Below are 14,631 nucleotides of genomic sequence, written 5' to 3' on the forward strand. Positions count from 1 at the left end.
ATTACACCCATAACTCTTCCACCACTCCCTGTTCCATTACTGTTACCTATTACAGTACATGCCTCTTCCACCACCCCCTGTTCCATTACTGTTACCTATTACACTACATGCCTCTTCCACCACTCCCTGTTCCATTACTGTTACCTATTACACTACATGCCTCTTCCACCAATCCCTGTTCCATTACTGTTACCTATTACAGTACATGCCTCTTCCACCACCCCCTGTTCCATTACTGTTACCTATTACACCCATAACTCTTCCACCACCCCCTGTTCCATTACTGTTACCTATTACACCCATAACTCTTCCACCACTCCCTGTTCCATTACTGTTACCTATTACAGGACATGCCTCTTCCACCACCCCCTGTTCCATTAATGTTATCTATTACAGTACATGCCTCTTCCACCACCCTCTGTTCCATTACTGTTACCTATTATACCCATAACTCTTCCACCACCCCCTGTTCCATTACTGTTACCTATTACAGTACATGCCTCTTCCACCAATCCCTGTTCCATTACTGTTACCTATTACAGTACATGCCTCTTCCACCACCCCCTGTTCCATTACTGTAACCTATTACAGTACATGCCTCTTCCACCACCCCCTGTTCCATTAATGTTATCTATTACAGTACATGCCTCTTCCACCACCCCCTGTTCCATTACTGTTATCTATTACAGTACATGCCTCTTCCACCACTCCCTGTTCCACTTCTGTTACATTTCAGTGACGCCTCTGTGTGGAATTTATTATGTTTGCACATTCTTTAAATTTCCCTTCCTCTCTCTAGCCCTTTCTCTACCACTCTCTCTCTCTTTCTCTACCACTCTCTCTCTCTTTCTCTGCCACTCTCTCTCTTCCACTCACATGTTGGGTTCCAGAGTGGTGCAGTGGTCCAAGGCACTGCAACTCAGACCCTGGTTTGATTCCAGGCTGTATCACCACCGGCTGTGATTGGGAGTCCTACAGGGCGGTGCACAATTGTCCCAGCGTCGTTAGGGTTTGGACAGGGTAGGCCGTCATTGTAACTAAGAATTTCCTAGTTAAATAAAACTGTGTCTCTTTCTCTATTTGTATTTCTTTATCTTCCTCTCTCTATGTAATGCTCGTCGTCGGTGGAAGGAAGAGTGGACCAAAGTGCAGCGTGGAAAGTGTTCATGATATTTATTTACAAGAAACACTCAAACAAATATAACAAATCTGACCGTGAACAGTTCTGTCAGGCACAAACACTAAACAGAAAATAACACCCCACAAAACCCAAAAGGAAAATGACAACCTATATATGATCCCCAATCAGAGACAACGATAAACAGCTGCCTCTGATTGGGAAACACACACACACACACACACACACACACACACACGGCAAAAAAACAAAGAAATAGAAAACATAGACTTTCCCACCCGAGTCACACCCTGACCTAACCAAACATAGAAAATAATAAGGATCTCTAAGGTCAGGGCGTGACACTTTATCTCTTTATCTTCCTCTCTCTATCTCTTTATCTTCCTCTCTCTATCTCTTTATCTTCCTCTCTCTATCTCTTTATCTTCCTCTCTCTATCTCTTTATCTTCCTCTCTCTATCTCTTTATCTTCCTCTCTCTATCTCTTTATCTTCCTCTCTCTATCTCTTTATCTTCCTCTCTCTATCTCTTTATCTTCCTCTCTCTATCTCTTTATCTTTCTCTGTCTCTTTATCTTCCTCTATCACTCTCTTTATATTTCTCTATCCCTCTCTATCGTTCTCTATCCATCTTTCTGTGGGATATATTGCCTCACTGCCACCTCTGTCAAACTGAAAGTGAAAGTATTACTCAAGTTTGTGTAACACAAAGGCATGGTAGGAGAGGAAGAACAGTGAGAAAGAACATGGAAGACGAAGAGATGCTCTGAGTTATAATCTCCAGTGAACTCTTTTATTCTTGGATTGTCTCTGTTGTTCTGGAACTAAGACCACTCCAAACAGAAGAAAGGTAAAATTCAGCGGATTAGCAATGTCAGCAGCAAAATCCTTTCTTTGAATTTGAACTGAACCTTCAAATGAATGAGTAATAGTCTATAGATCTGGGTACAGGATAACAATTCCCTCATGGAAAAAAAGTATTTATTGTGTATGTATGAATGTATCACTGATAGTCTCCCGTTGTGTGGTATGAGAATGTAGTCAAGGAGACGATGTACGAATCACGGTATGTTTCCATTACTCTGTAGTGCATGGGTAACATCAGGGCACCATCTAATAGTTTCCGTATTATACTGGACTATAATTCTCATTTCTAAACTGAAGGTGATCCTCTCCTGTTCTACCATATATGATATTTTTTTTTTTTATCAGAATGAGGGTTTCTCTTAAAGAGATTAGCCATATTATTTTATTCATGATAATCAGATTCACAATTGCAAAATGATCTCACGTAATTGTTCCCCTGTAGTTGAGTTCAGGATTAAAAGATAATCAGGCTTTGAACCATACTGTACTAGCTAGTTTACATTTATGGTAAACCGGTATTGCCTTTAAAACAGTGCCAGCAGATGTGTGAAGATAGGAAGTGAATCTACTCCTATAAACCATACACAAACATGCACACACGCACGCACACACACACACACACACACACATTTGGGTTCTTAGTTGTTCTCAGATAGATGTTTTTAGTTCTCCGACTTTCCGTACCAGGATGTTTAAATGTGACCTATTCTGAGATCTCATACACACGATGCCACTGTGATGAAATCTAACCCAAACCCTGGAAATACTTCTTCATAGAAGGTTATTCCGGAGAAGTTGTGAAAATGACAAAAGGAAGAGGAGTTTACTGAGGATTATTGTAGTGTTGTATCATACTAAGTCATGGTCTCGTTACGTCTGTTCCTCAGATGCAGCAATTGGGAGGGGAGGAGTGTCTGGTCCCTCAGCCTCGTGGGAGTTTACCCAAAGCCTGTGCGATAGGATTGGCTTCTGTGGTGGTGACGGCCATCTTGGTTTTGGAGCCTGAGGGCTTCTTCAGACACGTTTCCGCAGCAATACTCATCCTGACTGTGGGGCCCTCGCTGCACGGAGTGTTTCTTCTCTCAGAGGAATGTCTTCATCATGCAACTACCAGGTGAAGGAACTTGTTAACTTTCATACTCATACTCACAAAACATGGTAGGCGAATAAATGGATTTACATGTTTTTTTACATGGATATTTACATGTTTACCTCCCTCCCTCTCTCGCTCTATCTCTCTCTCTCGCTTCCTTTCCCTCTCTCCTCTCTCTTTCTCTCTGCCCAGGTACCGTGGTCGGAGGCTGGGTCAGATGGTGACAGCCTGTGTGGGTGTATGTACCCTCCTGTGTGTGGGTTTGGCAGTGCTGCTGTTTGTCTTGACCAAGCCCCAGCCCTGGAGGGACCAGTGGAGCATGGTTATCCTGGCCTGTGTCCTCTACCCTCTACTCAAAACCCTGGGAGTACTGGTGAGATAACAAGCTCCTGATCTGGAACTCTCACACATAGTATGAGCCAACACAATACCCTATGTGTCTCCAGGTTGAGTTTTAATCAGCAGTCTAGTTTCCCAAACCCTTTCTTTTATGCCACTAATAACACAGTTTACCTTTGTAAAGGCAATGAAGGTGAATGATGCTATACGAGACTGTAGCTCACATGCTGCTGTCAAATGTTGACTGTGTGTTAGTGTGATTTATGTTAGCACATAGTTGGTTTTTTATTTGCCCATCACTGTTGTGGTTTCTGTCACTTGAAACTCGAAAGAGGAACCTCTATTGCCCTCCTGTCAGCAGAAGTGGCATGGACTTGTTTTGAAATACATCAAGCAGGTTTCATTTTGTTGTGGTTAATTTCTTCTGAAAATCATTTAGGGAAGAAAACTTGTTTTCTTACCTAAATCACCACAGAGTGAACCTGGAAAGAGCTGTGCATCCTAGTTTTCTTACCTAAATCACCACAGAGTGAACCTGGAAAGAGCTGTGCATCCTAGTTTTCTTACCTAAATCACCACAGAGTGAACCTGGAAAGAGCTGTGCATCCAGTGAGGTTCAACACACTGTTCATGCAGGAACCCTGAGGTTGTCTGACTAGGGCTGTTGAGTGACCATGTTACTGCCATGAGTCATGACCGCTGTCAAATCCATGTGACCGTTGAGTCATGGTAGTCTCCTCTTATACACTCTGGACATGTGTTGGTAGAACCCAACTCACTCACGGCCATCAGGTCCTAATGTCCTGGTACTGAGGGCTCTATTGTCCCTCTAACCACTCTGACATAAATGCAATCGAAAATCACATCAAATATTTATCATCAAAACAGTATAGTGATCAATTTGAAGAAAGAAGTTGAACAGCAGGTTGAAACAGTGTAAAACATGGTTGTTGTAGATGTTGTTTCAAAGCCTAATACAGCGAAATAGACAGCACTTTATAAGGTGATTCATTCAAAACACCCATATACATATTAGAGCTTATGCATATGCATAAGGTTAGGATCCCAAACCAGAAAAAAAAACTTTCATTAAAATGAGTATTGTGCTGTTAAACAATACATAGCCTACCACATATTACCCATGGCAGAAAAACATCAAACAAAACGGATTTAACATGTCATTGGTACATCATTTGTCTAGCCTATACTCCAAAATTAAACAAATGAGAATAATGGCCGTTGAGTGTGGACTGCATTATTATGCATACTGGATGGACTGGTTACCTACCTTATGCTGCGCTCCAAAATGCATATCCATGATTCTGGGAGCGAGCCCTAGGCGATGCTTTTGGTTCATTGATTGTGCAGGGGGGCTTACAGGTAGTCTACAATTTGTATTTATTTTATTTTACTAGGCAAGTCAGTTAAGAACAAATTCTTATTTTCAATGACGGCCTAGGAACAGTGGGTTAACTGCCTGTTCAGGGGCAGAACGACAGATTTGTACCTTGTCAGCTCGGGGGTTTAAACTTGCGACCTTCCGGTTACTAGTCCAACGCTATAACCACTAGGCTACCCTGCCGCCCCAAATTGTAGCGAATTTGTATTTGATTTTGAATAGCCTAGTCAAATCAACTCAAATCACACTGTATTTATACTGCACATATCAGACTTGGAATGCAACACAATGTGCTTCACAGGAAATTTAAAAAATATATATTTACTACACAACAAACAAAAATGGATAAAACACAGAAGAATTGTGCCTCCTGAGTGGTGCAATGGTCTAAGGCACTGCATCGCAGTGCTAGAGGTGTCACTACAGACCCAGGGTGTATCACATTAGGCTCAGTGTCATCAGGTTTAGGGGAGGGTTTGGCTGTGGAAGGCTTTACTTTCCTCTAGAGACTCATTGTAACAGGCTTGGTTGTCAGTTGAACAGGTTTTTGTGTGGCTGGCGGGAGGGTGTTAAGAAGCGCAGTTTGGCGGGTCATGTTTCGGGGGACGCATGACTCAACCTTCGCCTCCTGAGCCTGTTGGAGAGTTACAGTGATGAGACAAAATTGAAAATGGGGTAAAAAAAAAAATAATAACTACATTCACCGTAAGGAAAAGCAAAGATTAAAAGTTTTGTTTTAAGATCTCTTTAAATAATGTCCACAGTTTCGGCCCCCCTCAGGTTCTCTGGCAGGCTATTCCAGAGGCTGGGGGCATAGTAACTAAAGGCTGGGGGCATAGTAACTAAAGGCTGGGGGCATAGTAACTAAAGGCTAGGGGCATAGTAACTAAAGGCTGGGGGCATAGTAACTAAAGGCTGGGGGCATAGTAACTAAAGGCTGGGGGCATAGTAACTAAAGGCTAGGGGCATAGTAACTAAAGGCTGGGGGCATAGTAACTAAAGGCTGGGGGCATAGTAACTAAAGGCTAGGGGCATAGTAACTAAAGGCTGGGGGCATAGTAACTAAAGGCTGGGGGCATAGTAACTAAAGGCTGGGGGCATAGTAACTAAAGGCTAGGGGCATAGTAACTAAAGGCTGGGGGCATAGTAACTAAAGGCTGGGGGCATAGTAACTTAAGGCTGGGGGGCATAGTAACTAAAGGCTGGGGGCTTAGTAACTAAAGGCTAGGGGCATAGTAACTAAAGGCTGGGGGCATAGTAACTAAAGGCTAGGGGCATAGTAACTAAAGGCTGGGGGCATAGTAACTAAAGGCTGGGGGCATAGTAACTAAAGGCTAGGGGCATAGTAACTAAAGGCTGGGGGCATAGTAACTTAAGGCTGGGGGCATAGTAACTAAAGGCTGGGGGCTTAGTAACTAAAGGCTAGGGGCATAGTAACTAAAGGCTGGGGGCATAGTAACTAAAGGCTAGGGGCATAGTAACTAAAGGCTGGGGGCATAGTAACTAAAGGCTGGGGGCATAGTAACTAAAGGCTAGGGGCATAGTAACTAAAGGCTGGGGGCATAGTAACTAAAGGCTGGGGGCATAGTAACTAAAGGCTGGGGGCTTAGTAACTAAAGGCTAGGGGCATAGTAACTAAAGGCTGGGGGCATAGTAACTAAAGGCTAGGGGCATAGTAACTAAAGGCTGGGGGCATAGTAACTAAAGGCTGGGGGCATAGTAACTAAAGGCTAGGGGCATAGTAACTAAAGGCTGGGGGCATAGTAACTAAAGGCTGGGGGCATAGTAACTAAAGGCTAGGGGCATAGTAACTAAAGGCTGGGGGCATAGTAACTAAAGGCTGGGGGCATAGTAACTAAAGGCTGCCTCTCCATGACTCTTGGTCCTGAGCTTTGGGATAGTTAAAAGGTCAGTGCCAGAGAACCTGAAGGACTTGGGTACATAACTTAAAATCATGTCTGACATGTACTGGGGTGCACAATCATGGATTGATTTAAAAACCAATAGAAGAATAGAAGGCTAGGGCACATATCATCAAACTTCTCATCAGGTCTTGCTTGACTGATACCCAGCCTAATGTTTGTTATCTTATCTCTGAAATTTGCCACAAACTCATCACATTTAGATGTGGAGGAAAGTTCACATAGGTTTCCAGGGGTAGGATTTATCAGGCCATCAATGGTCGAGTAGAGCACTTTATTAGTGATTATTAGTGATCAAGTTAGAAAAATGAGCCCGTCTGGCATTTCTAATTACCTTGTTATATGCCAAGTTGCTCTCTCTGAATATCATAATGGACCTGCGACTTTGACTTCCTCCACTTCAGCTCTGCCTTTCTGCAATTTCTCTTCAATCTATTGGTTTCCTCACTCATCATTGAAAGACGGACCGTCAGGAAGCACACAGCCTACATTCGCTATTCCAGTTAGCATGTCTTCTGCCCCTGTTCCTACCTATTTCATAATAGCCATTCTAAATTCAAACTAATTGTATATATTCATAAAAACTAGATTACATTTAGAATAGTCTGATGGGTGAAAACATGATCAGTTGATGAGAACAGCTGTGCAGCTTGAGGCAAGGAACAGAGCACATGCTTTTCTCGCTACTTTCTCAAATCATCAACAGCCTGTAGTCTCACCATGCAGCCCATATACTGTATGTTCTGATTTCTAACACATTCTAAGATTTGTATCATTTACAAATGAATCTCCCAAATAACTAAACCTAGCATATAGGACCTGTTTCAAATGATCCCTTTTTCTCTCAACATCATCACTTCATATGCGCACTCCTCTATAAATGAGAAAAATATTATTTATATTTTATTCATCTAAGTTCAATTATATTAGACTTACTATAAAATCATATAATATAAAATAATGGCATAGGCGCATGAGCAGCTTGTACAGTATGCTGCTCTTATGTGTGGGTGCCTAAAGATGCTAAATGTATTTATGTTAATTAACGGTCAATTACCGTGAGACCGGCTGACAAAATGTCAGATTTCCTACATGTCTATCTCTTGGCCTGTGAGTAATTCTGTTCCTTTTCCGGTTGTTGTTTCTCTCTCCCATGTTCAGGGTCCGTCTGAGGTGGAGGTGTCAGAGATCTGTGAGACGAGGAAGATGAACGTGGCTCATGGCCTAGCTTGGTCTTTCCACCTGGGCTACCTCAACCTGGTTCTGCCTCGTAAGTAGCATATAATTCATGAAGTGCGCTCATTTCATATATGAAAAAGCTGTCATATCAACATTGTGTGTGTGTTCCTGTTCAAATTGACATGTATCCCATTGTGGGTGTGTGTGTTTCTCTGGTAGGGTTGGAGGGTTCTATCGCAGCGTTCCGTGCTTCACATAATGCAGGTCCGTTTGAGACCAGGGGTTCCAGAAAGCTCCTCATTCTCCTTCCTCTCAACGCAAACATTACTCACACGCTGCAGGACGAGGACACCAACATCCATTTCTATGACAACCTCCCTGACACAGAGATCGACAGGGCAGGTGTCAGGGGGCGTGTCTACAAGCACAGTGTCTACACCGTATTGGACAAGGACAGACAGGTAGGTGGGATTAATTTACAGTCACCTTCTCAAACACTATCTCAAAGTGAAATGCATCACACTGGCACCACCATGTGGTCAAATGGTGAATCAACCGTGAGTGCTTATGAAGCACTGGAAAAGACTATAACAAACGTGGAAAAGCCCAACACTTGCACCATGGTGGCCAAATGTGTGGACAATCTATAAACCCATTTGCAGATTTTTTACACTGAAACGCCTAATCACAGTATCTCTTGTGTGTGTGTGTCTCTAGGCCCATCACTGTGTTGTGGAGTATGCCACCCCTCTGCTGACCCTGTATAAGATGTCTCAGGAGAGCAGTGCAGGGTTTGGGGAGAAGGACAGGAGAGAGCAGTTGCTGCTGTTCTACAGGACTCTACAGGATATACTGGACCGCTCACTGGAGTGCAGGAACCGCTACCGACTCATCCTGCTCAACGGTTAGATATCATGCTATTTACATGGATATTTACATGTTACCTGCCTTTCTCTCACTCTCTCTCTGTATAATAAATAATGTCCTCCTATGTCCCCAATAGTACAACCTATGAACCCTATATAATTTCCACTTCCTGTAGATGAACATGAGGATGACCCTCACTACCTGTCCAACTCCATTCTGAAGAACCTGGATCAACAGGAGAAAGAAGAGTTCTATGTTCCCCCTTTCATCCCTCAGCCTGAGGTGGACCACCCATCCCATGCCCTGCCCATCATCGACGACTGGCACCGAGCTGAGCCAATGAGCAGGGTGCCTACGATCATGATCAGTCATGACATGCCACGTACGCTCAGGGAACCGGTTGAGAATTCGGAAGACCTTTCTCCATGAGACAGGTCTAGAGAGATAAACAAAATAAATTGCACTTATGCACAACAGCAGCAGCACTACACCAGGCTGCAAGGTAGGAAGTACTCAAAGCCATCTCAAAGTAGAGCAACAAGGCATTGCCTTCCCCTTTACACCGCCACTCATTACTTAACATACAGTGCATTTGGAAAGTATTCAGACCCCTTGACTTTTTCCACATTTTGTTACGTTGGTATTATTCTAAAATGGATTAAATTGTTTTTCTTCCTCAATCTACACACAATACCCCATAATGACAAAGCATAAACATGTTTTGTAGATTTTTTTTGCAAATTTGTATCAAAATAAATATTACATTTACATAAGTATTCAGACCCTTTACTCAGCACTTTGTTGAAGCACTTTTGGCAGCGATTACAGCCTCAAGTCTTCTTGGGTATGATACTACAAGCTTGGCACACCTGTATCTGGGGAGTTTCTCCCATTCTTCTGTGCAGATCCTCTCAAGCTCTGTCAGGTTTGATGGGGAGAATCGCTGCACAGCTATTTTCTGGTCTCTCCATTGAGTTCAAGCCCAGGCTTTGGCTGGACCACTCAAGGACATTCGGAAACTTGTCCCGATGCCACTCCTACGTTGTCTTGGCTATGTAGGGTCATGAACCTTCTCCCCAGTCGGAGGTCCTGAGTGCTCTGGAGCAGGTTATCATCAAGGATCTCTCTGTACTTTGCTCTGTTCATCTTTCCCTCAATCCTGACTAGTCTCCCAGTCCCTGCCACTGAAAGACATCCCCACAGCATGATACTGCCACCACCACGCTTCACAGTAGGGATGGTGCCAGGTTTCCTCCAGACGTTACGCTTGGCATTCAGGCCAAAGAATTCAATCTTGGTTTCATCAGACCAGAGAATCTTGTTTCTCATGGTCTGAGAGTCTTTAGGTGTCTTTTGGCAAACTCCATACGGGCTGTCATTTGCCTTTTACTGAGGAGTGGCTTCCATCTGGCTTCATCAGACCAGAGAGAAGAATCGTGGTGGTTCCAAACTTCTTCCATTTAAGAATGATGGAGGCCACTGTGTTATTGGGGACCTTCGATGCTGCAGAAATGTTTTGATGCCTCAACACAATCCTGTCTCGGAGCTCTACGGACAATACCTTCGACCTTATGGCTTGGTTTTTGCTCTGACATGCACTGTCAACTGTGGGACCTTATATAGACAGGTGTGTGCCTTTCCAAATCATGTCCAATCAATTGAGTTTACCACAGGTTGACAACAATCAAGTTGTAGAAACATCTCAAGGATGATCAATGGAAACAGGATGCACCTGAGATCAATTTAGAGTCTCATAGCGAAGGGTCTCAATACTTATTGTATTTATGTTTTTTATCTTTTATAAATGTGCAAAAAATTCCAAAAACCTGTTTTCGCTTTGTCAATGTGGGGTATTGTGTGTATATTGATGAGGTAAAACATTTATTTGATCAATTTTAGAATAAGGCTGTAACGTCACAAAATGTGGAAAAAGTCAAGGGGTCTGAATACTTTCCGAATGCTCTGTACGAGGGTCAGATTGCATACTAACAGAGGAATAACAGAACATTGTTAATGGTGTAATACAATCCTCTGTTGGCTGTAACGTTTGGCCACATACTGTAAGTGTTGTGTTTCTGTATGTATACAAACAAACAGAATTCAGGGTCAAGTTACAACCACTCAGTTTTGTAATTCATCTGTCTGTACTGTATGTATGGGCTCCCGAGTGACGCAACGGTCTAAGGCGCTGCATCTCAGTGCAAGAGGTGTCACTACAGTCCCTGGTTCGAATCCAGACTGTAACACATCTGGCCGTGATTGGGAGTCCCATAGGGCAGCGCACAATTGGCCCAGCGCCGTCCGAGTTTGGCCGGTGTAGGCCGTCATTGTAAATAAGAATTTGTTCTTAACTGACTTGCCAAGTTAAATAAACCTCTTAAAGGTTCAATAAAAAAGAACACTATGATGGATTTACATTATTTGCAAAGACAGAATGTGCATGCCTGAACCATGGGGTGAATTAGAAGGGGAGAGAAGAGAGAGAGAGAAGGGGAGAGAAGGGAGAGCCTGAGGGACACTGAATAGTAACAGCTTTATCATTCCAAATAGTAGTGGTACGGTAGTAGGGGTGATGGTAATGTTAGCGGTTTACTGATGGTGGTGGTAGTAGTAATGATGATGGTAATTGTATTACTGATGTAATGGTGAGAATGACAGTTAGTTATAGTTTCATTTTCTGGGTTTAAACTTTTATCTTTACATTTCTACTATTGACTGTTGCCATTTTATTGTTGTTATTATTAGTATTTTTTTCTTTATATGTAATTGATTTACTAACATTTTATATTATTACTCTTCATTATTTTATTATAATGTATACATTATTGCTTTTGCAATTTACAACGCAATGTTTTTCATGCCAATAAAGCAACTTGAATTTGAGAGAGAGAGAGATCCCATATCTGCATGCCTGGCCAGGGGCCAGGGAGTGAGCGGAGAGCTGAGCCTGGGCAGATCATTCAGAGGAGAACAGAGCCTGAGTCACGAGTTACCAGTCATGTTATCTATCTACAGCGTACACACGCAAACGATCCGGATGTATCCGGAAACATCTCTTTGTGATTGCATCAGATACCATATCCATTTGATTGAGTGAATGACATAAACACACTGCTAACTTGGATACTGTTTAGAAAAGTTGAAACTATACAGTAGGTGTATGGATTCAAGGTTGTAGATTTTTCTAGACAGCAACACATGACCTGCTGATTGACCATGCAGGAGGTAGCAAGCAGGTGACTGAGACTGGGACTGGTCTGGGACTGGGACTGGTCTGGGACTGGTCTGGGACTGGGACTGGTCTGGGACTGGTCTGGGACTGAGACTGGTCTGGGACTGGTCTGGGACTGGGACTGGTCTGGGACTGGGACTGGGTCTGGGACTGGGACAAAGACTGGTCTGGGACTGGGACTGGTCTGGGACTGGAGGACATTTTTACAGAAATAGGGCACATCAGTGATACACTCTTAGAAAAAAGGGTTCCAAAAGAGTTCTTCGGCTGTCCCCATAGGAAAACCCTTTTTGGTTCCAGGTGGAACCCTTTTGGGTTTCATGTAGAACTCTATGTGGAAAGGGTTCTACATGAAACTCAAAATGCTTCTACCTGGAACCAAAAAGGGTTATTCCTTCTTGGTTCTACAGTAGGTAGCACATTTTTTCTAAGAGCATATTGTACAGTAGATTTTGATTAATTTCCTGAATTAGGTCAATCGTTTCCTGAATTAGGTAAATCAGTTGAGAACCTGTGAACACCTGTTCTCAATCTGATGAGGAAGCTGATGATATCTGTGAGCAAACACGCACACACACATGGACACACACAAAAAACACGGGAAATGCAAGCAGAGAGGATGTCTGCATCAGCCCAGCCAGACACAGTGGTAAGCTCTACAGACCAACACATTCTGTAGTTTCCATTCACTTCCATAGAAAGACAGTGAACTTCCTATTTACTGTTTAGACATCATAATGACCTGGGCAGGGCTGAAGATGATAGGCTGGTGGTGTACAGCTGGAGTCCCAAAAGGGTACATTTCCTTTTCTGTGACTCATAACTGAATGCTGTTACAGTCCGACTCCGTCCTGGGACACTGGTCCAGCCATAGATTCTCGACAGGTCCAGCAACTCCTGAGCCTAAAAATAGCACATAGGTTTATAGATAGTGTGAGACTTGTATTCTCATTTATAATACACACTACAAGGCCTGTGTGTGAAAGAGTGGCGTGCTGAGAAAACATTTACTCTTCCAGATACTCATTCATTTCACCATTGTTTGAAACAATGTGGTGTGGGTGTTGAAAGAGCCAAGGGAGAGAGGGAGAGGGGGAAGGGAGGATCCAAGGTTCATTGGAAATTCCCTTCCTGCCTGATCAGTGAGTGTCAGGTCATGTGATGTGATTCACCTGTGACTCAGCCCAGGTAAGTCTCGTGGCTGGCTGTGCTGGCCTTGTCTAGACTGGCAGGCACAGGTAGCGGGAACAGAGCAGTGAGTGTATCCCAGTGTATTCCGGGAACCCTCAGGTGCCATATTTATAAAGGGATTCATCAAAAGGGAATTAAGTCAACCACCTCCAATATACAATGAATCATGTTAAGGGGGTTATTAAACCTAAGCCTATCTTTTTAGGCCTACATTAGGCCTGGGTATCCATAATTCTGTCATCAATTATATTTATGTTTAGAACAGTATAAAACCATTTTTTATAAATACACTATACATACAAAAGTATGTGGACAGCCCTTTATATTAGTGGATCTGGCGACTTCAGCCACACCAATTGGTGTCATGTGTATAAAATCGAGCACACCGCCATGCAATCTCCAGAGACAAACATTGGCAGTAGAATGGCCTTACTGAAGGGCTGTCAACTTGGAACCATCATAGGATACCACCTTACAAAACAAGTCAGTTCAACAAATTTCTGCCCTGCTAGAGCTTCCCTGGTCAACTGTAAGTACTGTTATTGTGTAGTGGAAACATCTAGGTGCAACAACGGTTCAGCCGCGAAATGGTAGTCCCACTACCGAGTTCTAAACTGCCTCTGAATGCAACGTCAACACAAGAACTGTTCATCAGGAGCTTCATGAAATGGGTTTCCATGGCCAAGCAGCCGCACACAAGCCTAAGATCACCCTGCGCAGTGCCAAGCGTAGGCTGGAGTAGTGTAAAGCTCGCTGCCATTAGACTAGACTCTGGAGCAGTGGAAACGCGTTCTCTGGAGTGATGAATCACGCTTCACCATCTGGCAGTCAGACGGACAAATCTGGGTTTGGTGGATGCCAGGAGAACGCTACCTGCCCGGGTGCATATTGTCAACCTTAAAGTTTGGTGGAGGCGGAATAATGGTCTGGGGCAGGTTTTTCATGATTCGGGCTAGGCCCCTTAGTTCCAGTGAAGGGAAATCTTAACAGTACAGCATACAATTACATTCTAGACAATTCTGTGCTTCCAACTTTTTTTCCCACCTTTATTTAACCAGGTAGGCTCGTTGAGAACAAGTTCTCATTTACAACCATGACCTGGCCAAGATGAAGCAAAGCAGTGCGACAAACAACACAGAGTTACACATGGAATAAACAAAACATACCATCAATAACACAATATGTAAAAAATAATAATAACAAAAAATATATATGTATATATATATTTGTGGCAACAGTTTAGGAAAGGCCCTTTCCTGTTTCAGCATGACAATGCCCCTGTGCACAAAACAAAGCCCATACAGAAATGATTTGTCGAGATTGATGTGGAAGAACTTGACTGGCCTGGAAAGAGCCCTGACCTCAACCCCATCGAACACCTTTGGGATGGATTGGAACGCCAACT

General features: G+C 43.2%; 1 protein-coding gene across 1 annotated transcript; it reads left to right on the top strand.

Annotated features, from left to right (window-relative positions):
- Positions 1–1,818: 1,818 nt before the first annotated feature.
- Positions 1,819–11,686, top strand: LOC115122470 (stimulator of interferon genes protein-like). Its single transcript, XM_029651675.2, has 7 exons — positions 1,819–1,987; positions 2,892–3,118; positions 3,290–3,470; positions 7,919–8,027; positions 8,156–8,397; positions 8,654–8,840; positions 8,979–11,686. Exons 2-7 carry the CDS (start codon positions 2,892–2,894, stop codon positions 9,230–9,232), a joined length of 1,200 nt encoding a protein of 399 aa, XP_029507535.2. The 5' UTR covers positions 1,819–1,987; the 3' UTR covers positions 9,233–11,686.
- Positions 11,687–14,631: the final 2,945 nt, after the last annotated feature.

Source organism: Oncorhynchus nerka, linkage group LG5, assembly GCF_034236695.1.
Source record: "Oncorhynchus nerka isolate Pitt River linkage group LG5, Oner_Uvic_2.0, whole genome shotgun sequence".
NCBI classification, from domain to species: domain Eukaryota; kingdom Metazoa; phylum Chordata; class Actinopteri; order Salmoniformes; family Salmonidae; genus Oncorhynchus; species Oncorhynchus nerka.